This window comes from Nycticebus coucang, chromosome 6 (genome assembly GCF_027406575.1).
Source record: "Nycticebus coucang isolate mNycCou1 chromosome 6, mNycCou1.pri, whole genome shotgun sequence".
Taxonomy (NCBI): Eukaryota; Metazoa; Chordata; class Mammalia; order Primates; family Lorisidae; genus Nycticebus; species Nycticebus coucang.
The window spans coordinates 11,180,770-11,195,913 of NC_069785.1; the positions used below are offsets into that span (position 1 = coordinate 11,180,770).

The 15,144-nt window shown below is 38.7% G+C and overlaps 1 protein-coding gene and 1 pseudogene across 9 annotated transcripts in view; one reads left to right on the forward strand and one right to left on the reverse strand.

The window, feature by feature from the left end:
• The window catches only part of TOGARAM1 (TOG array regulator of axonemal microtubules 1), an 89,704-nt gene that overhangs the window by 37,113 nt on the left and 37,447 nt on the right, over window positions 1–15,144 (reverse strand). For 7 of the 9 annotated variants that reach the window (XR_008380788.1, XM_053595342.1, XM_053595348.1 and 4 more), the window contains exons 5-8: window positions 13,157–13,416; window positions 9,753–9,985; window positions 5,406–5,506; window positions 755–907 (exon numbers count right to left, since the gene is read on the reverse strand). Coding sequence is in view for 8 of the 9 variants with exons in the window: in XM_053595342.1 (XP_053451317.1) it covers window positions 755–907; window positions 5,406–5,506; window positions 9,753–9,985; window positions 13,157–13,416 (747 nt within the window). In the remaining variant the exon portion in view is untranslated. The remainder of the gene's footprint in view (window positions 1–754; window positions 908–5,405; window positions 5,507–9,752; window positions 9,986–13,156; window positions 13,417–15,144) is intronic. The other 2 variants (XM_053595347.1, XM_053595345.1) reach the window with 1 other exon arrangement.
• LOC128588509 (ribosome biogenesis protein NSA2 homolog) lies at window positions 14,242–15,122 on the forward strand (annotated as a pseudogene).

A 15,144-nucleotide genomic window follows, 5' to 3' on the forward strand; every position in this document is an offset into this window, starting at 1 on the left:
GGTATGTGGTACTTTTTCTAGGATGAGTTTGAGAACTTGTCTGACCTTGTTCATGATTTAAGATGAGTGGAAATAACAAAGTATAGAAGTTGACCTTACATGACCCCAGGTGCTATACAAACAAAAAAAGACAGCTTCTTATTTTAAATTACAGGTACTTCTAATAACTCTACTTACATATTTATCCTTTCAAAATCACTTATTTTTTACCCTAAGGGAAATTTTTAAAATGCAGCTGTAACAGGATCTCTTAAGAAATGGACCTAGCAGTCACAGGCGTGCTGCCTGCTACTCATTAAGTAAGATGTAACTGTTAACAACAGCCTGTGATGAACAAGAAGTTTCACCACAGGGAAATCATGTTCTTGTTGCCACAGCTTTCATCCAGGGTTGCACCCTATGCAGGCATTTCGGAGTCACTCAATCACATGATTTTCTCCACCTCATTTTAGTGATAAAATGCCTTATAAAAGCTGTCCCCTCGTCCTGAGGAGACAGTTCAGTTCCCTGGCTTTAGCCACATGGGCACTTGCTTCCCTGTGCTGGCTCCTTAGGCAAGCCCATTAACCATATGCGAACCAGGGAGTTCTCTCACTGGGCAACATTATCAGAGTGACAATACATCAGCACAAGGCTAAGAAAAACCTCAAAACTGGTAATTCTCAGTTAATTTTTCTTCATTGATATGCTCAGGGAAGATTCTGATTTAGGGATACTCAATCTTAAAAATTAGCTTGTCATGGGATTTACTAACCTTTTGTATGCTTATAATGTCTTAGGTGTTCCTTATTTTGAATTTTTACAGCACTAGATGAAATGTCATGTGACCTACCATCTTCAAAATCACCACATCCAAACCTATAGTTCATACGTTGACCAATTATGCTCACATTGGGTGCTGTAATCCCTATAAAATAAAATAAATATTTATTTGAATGATTTCGGGAATATACATATCCCCTCTAAACCTACTTTATCTTGTAACCTTTTAAAAAGTCAGTTAACAAATTAGAAATTATATTATAGAAATTTTAAAAGTTGTCTTATTTAAAATTATGTAATACATTTTATTTACTAACAGATAGGAACATTTATTATAAACTGCCCAGCAAAATGGCTCATGCCTATGATCTCAGAAACTCTGGAGACTGAGGCAGGATGGCTTAAACACAGGAGTTTGAGACCAGCCTATCAACATAATGAGACCTTGACTCTAAAAAAATAAAAACATTAGCCATTTATGGTGGCTCACACCTATCATCCCAGCCACTTAGGAGGTTGAGACTAGAAGATAGCTTGAACCCAGAAGTTAGAGGCTGCAGTGAACTATGGTCATGCCACTGCAATCTAACCTGGGCAACACAAACATATATTATAAATGATACTACAACATTTCATGAAACAGGGTACTACAAAATACAGCATATGAAAGAGATAATCAATTTTAAAATGTATGCTTAAAAAGCATTGGTTTGGCGCTCATAGCTCAGTGATTAGGGTGCTGGCCACATACACCAAGGCTGGCAGGTTCAAACCCCACCTGGACCTGCCAAACAACAGTGACAATTTCAACAAAAAAATACCTGGGCATTGTGGTGGGTGCCTGTAGTCTGAGCTACTTGGGAGGCTGAGGCAAAAGAATCGCTTAAGCCCAAGAGTTGGAGGTTGCTGTGAGCTGTGACGTCACAGCACTCTACCGAGGGCGACATAGGGAGACTCTGTCTCAAAAAAAACCCAAAAATGTATTTTAATAAAAACAAGGTGGTGGAGAGAGGAGTGGCTGGTAGCAGTGGGGCTAGAAAGGACTGTAAAGGGCACTAAATCAGTTAATAGAGAAAAGATTTAAGAAATATTTAATATTAAATGATAGCAAATTTCTGGAAGTGACAGCTTTCTAAATTGTTAGTTTTGATAGTTAATTCATAAAGTAAGACTCACAAAGATACTGGCTTTGGGTGGAAATGTTGTCCATTTTATCAAAAGTTGACACTAATCCAATGCTATTAGAAAAAGATTCCCATTCAGGAAATGTAGCACAATTTGCTGTAATAGATAGTAGTAGAATATATGTGGAAACTTTTACTGGAAATACTGTATAATTTTTTTTTTTTTTTTGAGTCTCACTTTGTTGCCCTCAGTAGAGTGCTATGACATCATAGCTCACAGCAACCTTAAACTCTTGGGCTCAAGCAATTTTCTTGTCTCAGCCTCGCGAGTAGCTGGGACTACAGATGGCTACTACAATGCCCACCTATTTTTAGAGATGAGGTTCTGCTCTAGGTCAGGCTGGTCTCAAACCTGTGAGCTCGGGCAATCCATCCGCTTCAGCCTCCCAGAGTGCTGGGATTATAGGTGTGAGCCATCACGCCCGGCCTGTATAATTTTTATGTAATTGTTATTTTTGTTTTTATTTTCAGATAGAGCATTACCATTTTTATGTTTTGCCAAAAAAATCATAATAAACTTGAAACAAACCCAAATATATAAAATCCTAAATCATTAGGAACTTAGTTTGAGAATGTTAAATTTAACTAACATTGAATAATAGTAGTGGTAAGTAGTAGACCAAACCTGATCCTAGAAATACTTAAGTTACTTATTAAAAATATAAATTTCTAATGATGAAGATGAATTCAAGAGCTATGAGAGAAGGGCAGAATCTAAGGTGTTTTATGCACCCAAAGTGCTTCTTAGGTTTAGGCAAGTTTGAGAAACACTGAATATTCCATATATAAGTATGAACTATTATAAAATCAATCACTCTACTGAAACTTAAAATGACTCCCAAGGTCACACAACTAGGGTCAGAATGGAATTCAAATCTAGGTTTTCTAAATCTACTCTTTTCTATTTCTAAAGATGTTCTTTTTTCTTTCTTTTTTTGAGACAGAGTGTCACTTTGTCACCATTGGTAGAGTGCCGGTGGAGTGCTGTGGTGCCACAGCTCATAGCAAACTCAAACTTTTGGGCTCAAGTGATTCTCTTGCCTCAGCCTCCCAAGTAGCTGGGACTACAGGCACCCACCACAACATCTGGCTATTTTTAGAGATGAGGTCTTATACTTGCTCAGGCTGGTCTCAAACCTGTGAGCTCAAGCAATATACTTGCTTCGGCCTCCCATTGTGCTAGGATTACAGGTGTGAGCCACCACACCCAGTATCTATTCCAAAAGAGGGGTCTATTTTTACAAACTATAATATACAACCTAGCAATCAGATGTTTCTTTAAACTTATATAAATACTTGTAAAATTACAAATAGATTTATTAGCACGATCAACCTTAAAAAGGATTAAGAGTGGGCCGCGCCTGTGGCTCAGTGAGTAGGGCGCCGGCCCCATATACTGAAGGTAGTGGGTTCAAACCTGGCCCCGGCAAACTGCAACAAAAAAATAGCCAGGTATTGTGGCGGGCACCTGTAGTCCCAGCTACTCAGGAGGCTGAGGCAAGAGAATTACCTAAGCCCAAGAGCTGGAGGTTGCTGTGAGCTGTGATGTCACGGCACTCTACCCAGTGTGATAAAGTGAGACTCTGTCTCTAAAAAAAAAAAGGATTAAGGGTAAGTTTATGTATTTCCTTGGCATCTCCCCCTTTAGGGCAGCGGTTCTCAACCTATTGGTCGCACCCCCTACCCCTTTGTAACAATGAAAATACATCCTGCATATCAGATATTTAATTACGATTCATAACAGTAGCAAAATTACAGTTATGAAGTAGCAATGAAAATAATTTTATGGTTGGGGGGGGTCACCCTAATATGAGGAACTACATTAAAGGGTCGCGGCATTAGGAAGGTTGAGAACCACGGGTACTTCATATATGTCATATACTTAATTCTTCATTACCTTTCTCAATCAGGTAACTAATTTCCAAAGCAGTTAAGTAACTTGTATACGGTATGAATACTATTATTAAATATCAAACTAGAATTCCAGCTGGGGTCTTTCAGACTCCAAAGCATGTACACACTGTCTTCACGTGCCTAGTAGACTACCTATTTCTTTGTTAATATTAGTTTTGTGCAAGCCAGTATACCAGGCATATTCATGATGTGGCAGCCACATGGTAGGTACCCAGAGGTAAAGAAAAGTAAAATAATTGCAATACAGTAATGAAAAATGTCAATACAAAGCGCAATAGTATTACAAAAGAGGTAATAATCTTGTTTGTGAATTAGGGAAGGTTTCCTAGAGAAAGTAAATGAGTAGTTTTCAGAGCTGCATAATGTGTGAAAAAACAGTTAGAAAAAACAGTATGTGCAATTACAGAAACAGTGCTGAGATGGTACTGAAAGTGTCTAATTTAACTGGAACATATGGATACAAAGAGGGAAGTGAAATATGAGGTCGGAGAAGTGGACAGGGGGAAAGACGTCCAACTTGGGTCTTCCCCTTTGCCAGAAGCTCTAGTGCTTTTTTACTCCTTCTGTATTCCTTTCTGTCTAATAAAATTGTATGTTAAAAAAAAAAAGTAGGCAGGGACCAGATCATGGGAAGATGTCCTGAATGAATTTAGGCTGGCCAACAGAGTCAGAATTGCGTTGTGGAGACCAGAATCTAAGTGAATGATATTGAAGACGGGGAGAAAACTTAGGAGGCTAAGTAGATAAGAAATGAGTAAGAATATGAACTAAAGCCATAGTAATGGGAATTAAAAAGAGGGGGTGAAGTTAAGACATTTAATAGCAATACATCAAAAATCTTAGAAAACAATCACGCAGATATATAGCTTTTTAGGAAAATAACTACAATCTAAAGTAGCCTTAAAATAGGACTTTTATACTGAGAGCATGTGAAACTTAAGTATCATATCCAAATTTGTAACCATTCACTCAAAATTCAATATAGTTTTATTAATCATAAAGAAGAATCAATGTAGTTTCCCACCTTAAAAAGATCACAGTGTAAATATTTTTCTAATTCATTACTAATAACTGAATTTATTTTCTGAGAAGTGATATTATAAAATTAGTGATATTATAAAATCCAAGTTAGTTCCCAAAAATTCTTAACACAAGATACACATGAAATTAACTACTAGTTAAATATTGTTTTTAAAGGAAATTGCCTTGTGATTCCTAGTGGTTCCCAAAATATGCTGCACATGAGAATCATATGTGAAGTTTTCAAAACCCTGAAAGCCAGGTTACACTGGGTGTGGGAGCCAGGCATAGGTATACTATGGGGTTAAAAGGAGATAAAAGATTTCAGGTCAACAAAAATTTTTTTTTATTCCAAAAATAATATAATACTTATTCTTATCAAAATGGCCTTTTAAGAAGTTAAAAAATGATTAGTCCTAATTGGTAACTACAAAAGTGGAAAATCTGAAATGAAGTTATCATTTTTGGCATCATATAAAAATCATAATTTTTTATAAATTATATTTATAAATAGTCACAGAATACCTGTACTGGGGATATGTTCAGCAACATGAGAGTTTTTATTCTTTGCAGAAGAAAGTCTTGTTGGACAAGGTTTTGATCCAAATGTTGGAAATATGTCTGACCTACAATGAAACAAAGTAATTTCAATAAACATTAAGATTCAGAGTTCTGCAACATTCATATCACGCATTCTCTTTTTATTAACTCAATAAACTTTGAGATAAGACAGAGAGAAGTGTGAAAAACTATGGCTAACTGGTAGTCTTTTTTTTTTTTTTTTTGAGACAGAGCCTCAAGCTGTCACCCTAGGTAGAGTGCTGTGGCATCACAGCTCACAGCAACCTCCAACTCCTGGGCTCAAGTGATTCTCCTGTCCCCGCCTCCCAAGTAGCTGGGACTACAGGCACCTGCCATAATGTCCGGCTATTTTTTGGTTGCAGCCATCATTGTTGTTTGGCGAGCCTGGGCTGGATTCGTGGCCCAACTGGTGCCTTAGCCGCTTGAGCCACAGGTGCAGAGCCCGAACTGGTATTCTTAATTCATCTTTTGAACTTCTAACCTTTTTAATATATGGCCAATTCCTAATTATTCATGAGAGTATCACCATGAGAAATGATTCTCTGACTTATACCATATAATCCCTTGGGGAGTGTAAAAAAAAAAAATTCAAAAGAGTTCATTCCAAAACCAAATCAAATGATTCGTAATTATCTAACATATGTAGAATGTGTTAATACGTAACACAACAATAGAGACTTGACTATACTCTAAATAAGAGATCAGCAACAGGGCAATGCCTGTGGCTCAAAGGAGTAGGGCGCTGGTGGCCCCATATGCCGCAGGTGGAGGGTTGAAACCTAGCCCTGGCCAAAAACTGCAAAAAAAAAAAAAAAAAGAAGAAAGAAAAAAGAGAGAGATTAGCAACAAGTGTGTTTGACAAATGTCACTTTCTTTTTAGATTATACTTTGCTATACTTTCTTGACATCATAAAAGCTTTCAGGCCTTGTTTCATAATGAAAGCAAACTAAGCTACATTAAATCTGAGTGTAATGGAGCTGTTTTAAATCAACATGTGGTATAATGCCACTAAGTCAATGAGCTATAACGAAGGGGTTTTACAAAGTACAATTCTTAGTTGGGTAGGTCTATTTGTCAATGAGCCCAGGGAGAAATCACTGTTAACTATTTTGAAAGAGTAATTTCTCTAGATTACAGTAAATTTGCATTTGTACTTCATGTATTTGACTTGGATGAAAGAAAAACCTTTGTCTCTAGAAAGTGGCTGTCAACAATTTTTCCTCCCAACCCACCTAAGGATAAAAGCCTTGCATGAGCTATTAGTGGCTTCCTTTGGCCCTGGATCTCAAGGCAGAATATAATCTGATCAAAAATTGCTGTAACCTATTAAACTTAAATGTGAAAACCCCACATTCACGGAAGTTACCTTCAGGCTATAAATGAGGCTATAGGAAGTCCAAGTTCTCACTGAATTCAGTATCTGAAGAGAATAACTCCATAAGACAATATAGAAAATAGTGAACGCTAACTGTTAAACATAAAATGAACTTATTTGGGTGGCACTCATAGCTCAGTGGGTAGGGTGCCTGCCACATACACTGAACCGAGGCTGGCAGGTTCGAGCCCAGCCCAGGCCAGCTAAAACAATGAGAACTGCAACAACAACAAAAATAGCCGGGCATTGTGGCAGGCACCTATAGTCTGAGTTACCTGGGAGGCTGAGACAAGAGAATCACTTAAGCCCAAGAGTTAGAGGTTGCTGTGAGCTATGATGCCACAGCACTCTACCCAGGGTGACAGCTTGAGACTCTGTCTCAAAAAATATATATATATTTATATATTTTTATAAATATATATTTTTATAAATATATATTTTTATAAATATATATATATTTATAAAATATATATATATATATTTTTTTTTTTTTGTAGAGACAGAGTCTAACTTTATGGCCCTCGGTAGAGTGCCGTGGCCTCACACAGCTCACAGCAACCTCCAACTCCTGGGCTTAAGCGATTCTCTTGCCTCAGCCTCCCAAGTAGCTGGGACTACAGGCGCCCGCCACAACGCCCGGCTATTTTTTTTTTTTTTTTTTTTTTTGGTGGCCGGGGCCGGGTTTGAACCCGCCACCCTCCGTCACCCTCGGTATATGGGGCCGGCGCCTTACCGACTGAGCCACAGGCACCGCCCTATATTGTATATTTCTACCAAGGTAATTACAACAAAATAATTGTTGTAAGAAAAAATTTCCAAGCGTTAAATAGGCTGCTCTTTTTTTTTTGAGATAGTCTTACTCTGTTGCCCCAGGCTAGAATGTTGTGGAATCATAACTCAAAAAACCTCAAACGCCTGAACTCTAACAGCCAGGCAAGATGGCTCATGCCTGTATTCCTAGCATTCTTGGAGGAAAAGATGGGTGGATTGCCTGAGCTCAGTAGTTGGATCCCAGCCTGAGCCAGAGCGAGACCTTGTCTCTAAAAACGAAAGGGTGTTATGGCAGACACCTATAGTCTCAGCTACTTGGGAGGCTGAGGCAAGAGAATCGCTTGAGCCCAAGAGTTTAAGGTTGCTGTGATGCCATGGCACTCTACCAAGGGCAACAAAGTGAGACTGTCTCAAAGAAAACAAAAACAAAAATAAAAAAAATCTCCTGCGCTCAAGCTATCCTCTTGCCTCAGCCTCCTGAGTAGCCGGAACCATAGAACCTCGCCTCAATGCCTGACTTATTTTTCTATTTTTAGTAGAGATGGTGTCTTGCTCTTCCTCAGGCTGATCTCGAACTCCTGGGCTCAAGCAATCCACCTGCCTTGGCCCCCAGAGTGCTATGATCACAGGTGTAAGCCACTGCACCAGGCTAACAGACTGCTATTTAAGTTAAAAATGTGTGGGCGGCGCCTGTGGATCAAGGAGTAGGGCGCCGGTCCCATATGCCAGAGGTGGCGGGTTCAAACCTAGCCCCAGCCAAAAACCAAAAAAAAAAAAAAAAAAAAAAGTGGAAGAGCAAATTATGGGCTGAGACAAACATTCTAAGAATAGGACACAAAAATTCATTTTAATTCCACGAATCGCTGAAATAAAAACCTTTTGTATTCAAGTAATTACACTAGCACCTCTCCTGAAATCTCTACCCATGTTTCTTAGAAATTCCAATTCACTAAAGTGAAATTAATTTTAATTTTAAAAAAATTACTTCTAATTAAGAAAAATAAAATTAAAAAGACCAAATGACACCAAATGTTAGCAAGAATATTAAACAACCAGAACTTTCAATCATTTTGGGAAACTATTTAGCAGTTACTTAAGTTAAATATACATCTACCCTATATCCCTTAGCAATTAGATCCCTAGGTTTTTGTCCAAAGGAAGAAGGGATTCCTCAAAATCCTACAATAGGGTTAGAGAGATGCCTAGAAATCAGGGTAGACTCTCCTAGAGGTTTAGTGAGGTTAAGGTTTAAGACTTAGAAGTTATAGAGGTAATCTAGAAAAGCTGCTCTAATTGCTAGGCTAGAAAATAATTTTCTGTTGGTGTGGAGTGGCCAGGAATCTTAATTTCGGCACTATTACTATAGAGAGACTACTGAGAAGGCTATGAGAACTACGGTATAGAGTCCTGAGCTTATTATTATTATTATTTTTTGAGACAAGAGTCTCAAGCTATCGCCCTGGGTAGAGTACTGTGGTATCACAGCTCACAGCAACCTCAAACTCTTAGGCTTAAGGGATTCTATTGGCTCAGCCTCCCAAGCAGCTGTGACTATAGGAGCCTGCCACAACGCCCTGCTCTTTTGTTGCTGCAGTTGTTATAGCTGTTTGGCAGGCCTGGGCTGGATTCAAACCTGCCAACTCCACTGTATGTGGCTGGCACCCTAGCCGCTGAGCTACAGGCGCAAAGCCAGTAAAACAACTTTTCATCTAAAAAAGAAAAGAAAAAAAAAAGATATAAAAAATAATGGGAAAATAGTCATATGGACCTTATTCATAAATCAGTGCTAAGTTTAAAGTGAAAGCAGTAAAATGTGTATTAGCTATTGGCAAACTGACAAAAGGGTCAGTGATCCAGAAAAGAATACTAAGATAAATTTCAGAAAGAACTGTGACCTTAAGAATAGTAGGTTTATGTTAATTTAGAAACTCTTGGTCACAGTTGGCGTTGTGTTTTCTCTTACCAACCATACCCCAAACCAAAAACTAGTAAAGTAATATCTGTAAATTTTTCAACTTTCAAATGTATTTTAACATCTTAAAAAACAAAAAATACATGGTTTTAAGCTTTTTCCAAATATGCTATCAAGGCCTTAGTTCACAAATTACAGAGCACTCATTAAACATGCAAAAAAAAAAAATACATTATTCTCTTCCCCTGGGGAGTTGTAGACAGAGATGATGTCAGTGATTCTTGACTGTAAACTCCACTTTCACCGTAAGAGCTGATGTTCGGAGAGGAAGACCGAGATGGGGAATCCATTGTCAAGTCAAGCTTCATTGCAGAATCAGGGCTTTCAAGATCAGAAGTACTGCCACTGAGTTTAGCTCTTTTCTTAGCTGCACTGTTACGAAGAGACCTAAGAGAGTTCTGCATCTAAGAAAAAATGAAAATAATTAATTTTATGACATACATTCTTTACATTAGTAAAAGTTACCCTTAGATTTTGAATTCCATTAACTATGCCTAACAGTATCCTCCTGTACTGATTAATAATTGTATAAAAGGGCCGGCGCCTGTGGCTCAGTGAGTAGGGCGCTGGCCCCATATGCCGAGGGTGGCGGGTTCGGACCCAGCCCTGGACAAACTGCAACAGAAAAATAGCCGGGCGTTGTGGCAGGCATCTGTAGTCCCAGCTGCTCGGGAGGCTGAGGCAAGAGAATCGCGTAAGCCCAAGAGTTAGAGGTTGCTGTGAGCCGTGTGACGCCATGGCACTCTACCCGATGGCGGTACCGTGAGACTGTCTCTACAAAAAAAAAAAATAATAATAATAATTGTATAAAAGAAAGTCACTCCCTAACCCCGTATTAACAAGATGAATGCTAATATATATGTACGCAGTATAAATACAGATTTCATCACCAGGGTATTAATAAACAATGTATTAGATTGTAAGCTCCTTAAGAAGAAAAAAATCTCAGCTATTATGATTCGCCATGGTATTTTGAGCACTGGACACAATGACTAAATACACTGAATTCAATTAATCACTGAATCTGATGACAGATATCAGAGTTGAATTCAAGAGGTACAACTAGCCTTGGATCACTGGTGTGCTAATGTGGCTCCTTAGAAGTTCAAGGAGGGGCTCGGCGCCAGTGGCTCGGTGGTTAGGGCGCCAGCCACACCCAGGGCTGGTGGGTTTGAACCAGGCCCAGGCCAGCTAAACGACGACAACTACAACAAAAAAATAGCCGGGTGTTATGGCAGGCACCTATAATCCCAGCTACTTGGAAGGCTGAGGCAAGAGAATTGCTTAAGCCCAACAGTTTGAGATTGCTGTGAGCTATGATGCCATTGCACTCTACTGAGGGCCACATAGTGAGACTCTGTCTTGAAAAGGAAAAAAAAAAAAAGAAGTTGTTCCAGGAGAATGTTAACAAAAAGTAAAATGAGTTTTCTCAAGTTTGACATGCACATCAAGCTTGCAACTGTTACACAGTTCAGAGAATAACAAAATTATGACTTGCACACAACTTCTGAAACCAAATGTTTTTAGAAATGTGGAATACAAATTGTTATTACAAACTAACATATTAAGTTTGAGAATAGAACTTTGTACAAATTAGTGGCCATAAACAGGTATATAAACTGCTCTGTTTAAATTTCAATTCATAAAGTTTAGTATTTAATGAAAGTATCTGTCCTCTATTAATGAAAATGTCCATCAATTTCTTTTTTTTTTTTTTTTTGAGACAGAGTCTCAAGCTGTCACCCTGGGTAGAGTACCATGGCGTCACAGCTCACAGCAACCTTAAACTCTTGGGCTTATGTGATTCTCTTGCCTCAGCCTCCCAAGTAGCTGGGACTACAGGCGCCCGCCACAACGCCTGGCTACTATTTATGTATTTAATGTACAACATATTTTAAGGCCTTATACCAGGCAAACTGAAATGGAGAGAGGCATCTATGGAAACAGTCTTCTGAAACCAAAGTAATACAGCAACCACATTCCTTCTCTGACATAATTAGTATGTACAGGGTTTTTATACAGACAACACATTTTTATAGCATAAACAGTGATTGAGTATTAAAAGATAAACATCCAATATGATCTCAATTTCATAAAGATAAACAAATTTGCACATATGCACCAAGGACTGGCTCAGGCATGTTTGCTGTAGCAATGTCTGCAACGGTAAAAGATGGGTAAAAAAGTCAAAATCCATTATGTGGATATATCATAAATTAATGCACAAAAATAATATATTAGTACAAAAGGCACAGAAACCCATAAAACATGAATTAATGAGAATAGTTCTTCAATATTCTCAATTCTTCAATAGTTTTTCTTTTTTTTTTTTTTTGAGACAGAGTCACAAGCTGTCCCCTGGGTAGAGTGCTGTGGCATCACAGCTCACAGCAACCTCCAACTCCTGAGCTCAAGCGATTCTTCTGCCTCTGCCTCCCAAGTAGCTGGGACCATAGGCATCCGCCACAACGCCCAGCTATTTTTTAGTTGCAGCCGTCTTTGTTGTTTGGCAGATCTGGGCTGGCTTCGAACCCGCCAGCTCAGGTGTAATGGCTGGCGCCTTAGCCATTTGAGCCGCAGGCGCCAAGCCTCAATAGTTTTTCAATAGATAGTCTCTATTGAAGGAGAAAAAAAAGGATTGATATTCCTATTGTTTAAAAAATAGGAAACAAATAAGACAAATTGCTCACTGGTAAGGGTCAGTACATGAATGTATTGCTATATTATTATACTTTTTTTTTGAGACAGAGTTTCACTATGTTGCCCTCAGTAGAGTGCCATAGTGTCACAGTTCACAGTAACCTCAAAATCTTGGGCTTAAGCAATTCTCCTGTCTCAGCCTCCCAAGTACCTAAGACTGCAGGCACCCACAACAGTGCCCAGCTATTTTTTTTTTTTTTCAGACAGAGTTTCACTATGTCATCCTTGGTAGAGTGCCATGACATCACAGCTCACAGCAAGCTCAAACTCTTAGGCTTACATGATTCTCTTGCCTCAGCCTCCCATGTAGCTGGGACTACAGGCACCTGCCACAATGCCTGGCAATTTTTTGTTGCAGTTGTCATTGTTGTTTTAGCTAGCCTGGGCCAGGTTCGAACCGGACAGCCTTGATGTATATGGCTGGCGCTGTAACCACTGTGCTACAAGCTCCAAGCCCCAGCTGTTTTTTTTTTGTTGCAGTCATCATTGTTGTTTAGCTGGCCTGGGCTGTGGGCTGGGTTCAAATGTGCCAGCCTCAGCGTACGTGGCCGGTACCCTACCAACTGAGCTAAAGGTGTCGCCTGTTAGTTATACTTTTCATTTAAAAAGGGAATAATGTATGAATAGAAAAACTACTAGAAAGAAAAACATAAGAGTATTAATAGTATATTATTCTGGGTAGTGGGATGCATTATGATGAATTTCCTTCCTAATAATTCATGGCATTGTCCACATTTCCTATAATGAACATGAAATCATTTTATAAATAATAAATGTTATAGAATAAAAAGTACTTGGCTTTTCTTTATATACCAACTGTAACATTATAGAAAATTATAAATAGTTTTGAATTATTAAAAATATTTCATTCTAACCTCTTCTTGATCCAAATCTTTATCCCTGAAATTTAATTCTGAAAGATCAATTGTAAGACTATCTTTTTCACGATTCCAAATATCAGCAGGCTCTTTATTTTTGTGTCCCACTGTGCTTAAATCAGCTTTATCAGGCAAAAGGCTTATTCCTCTTGGTATCGGAGGGACAGGCTTTGTCCCATTTAGGCCTCGTCGGGAAGATGGTGATCGCACCAAGGCAGGTGTAAGTTGAACCGGTGGTTTTTCTTGACAATCTTCTCCTGCATGAAAAATACATATTTCACTTTTTCCTTAATTGCTTTTTAATTTCAGAGAAGAAGAGGGAATAATAGTTATAAGTGTTTGGAATACAGTATATTTAAATAAAAAGAGCACATTATTTTTTTCTTTTTTTTTTTTTTTTTTGTAGAGACAGAGTCTCACTTTATGGCCCTTGGTAGAGTGCCGTGGCCTCACACAGCTCACAGCAACCTCCAACTCCTGGGCTTAAGCGATTCTCTTGCCTCAGCCTCCCGAGTAGCTGGGACTACAGGCGCCCGCCACAACGCCCGGCTATGAGCACATTATTTTTTATTAGAAATAAAGATTACTATTTAAAATGAGGAGAAATAAAAATATGCATATCACTATTTTCTAATGAATATAACAAAAATGTGCCACACAAAATCCTTTCGTATTATATGAAAATATATGCCAAGTTAAGTTTTTGTTATTTATCTTCATAAATATAATCTTGAGTAATATTTGCTGTGGTTAAGTCCATAATAAGTTAGAAGGGCTACTTTTCTGTCTTAATTGTATAAGCAACATCTGAATGACTACTATATGCAAAGCTGTAATACTGAGCAGTAGGAAGAACAAGCTAAATAAAGTCTCATCTTGATTGATTTTGTAGAAAAGACCAGCAAGGAAAGAAATTAATAGAAGGGAATGAAGGTTCAATGCTAACAGAAAGTAATAAAATTGAATGAATATGCAATACATTCATCATTGGTGCTGTAGGGTAGTTTTAAGGGAAAACATCTTAGCTCAATGGCCTGGGATAGAAGAGAAAGTTGGGCTTTTCCTGTCGCAGCGGACCTGTGTGGAGTCGGCTCGTAGATCTGTGAGACCCTACAGTTGACAGCATCTTCGTACCCAAGAGGCTGCGCAGGGCGGCTCTGCAACCGTCATCATGCCACAAAATGAATATATTGAATTACACCATAAACGCTATGGATATCGCTTGGATTACCACGAGAAAAAGAGAAAAAAAGAAAGTGGAGAGGCTCATGAACAGTCAAAGAAGGCAAAGATGATGATTGGTCTGAAGGCTAAGCTCTACCATAAACACCGCCATGCTGAGAAAATACAAATGAAAAAGACTATCAAGATGCATGAAAGAGAAACACCAAACAAAAGAATGATGAAAAGCCTCCACAGGGAGGAGGACAGCTGGACAGAGAGGGACAGTCCCGAGCCAAAGTACTCTCAATATGATTAAACAAAATGAAAAGAGAAAGCGGGAAAATGGGAAGTCCCTCTGCCCAAAGTTCGTGCCCAGGGAGAAACAGAAGTATTAAAAGTTATTCGAGCTGGTAAGAGAAAGAAGGAGGCCTGGAAGAGGATGGTTACTAAAGTCCGCTTTGCTGGAGATGGCTTTATGAGAAAACCAGCTAAATATGAAAGATTCCTCAGGCCAATGGGCTTGCATTTCAAGAAGGCCGATGTAACACATCCTGAACTGAAAGCCACCTTTTGCCTGCCAATACTTGGTGTAAAGAAGAATCCTTCATCCCCATTGTATACAATTTTGGGTGTTATTACCAAAGGGACTGTCATTGAGGTCAAGGTGAGTGAGCTGGGTTTTGTGACACAAGGGGGCAAGGTTATTTGGAGGAAATATGCCCAGGTTACCAACAATCCTGAAAATGATGGATGCATAAATGCAGTCTTACTGGTTTGATAACCATTTCACACAAGTAACTTCTTGTTGAAGATTACACGAC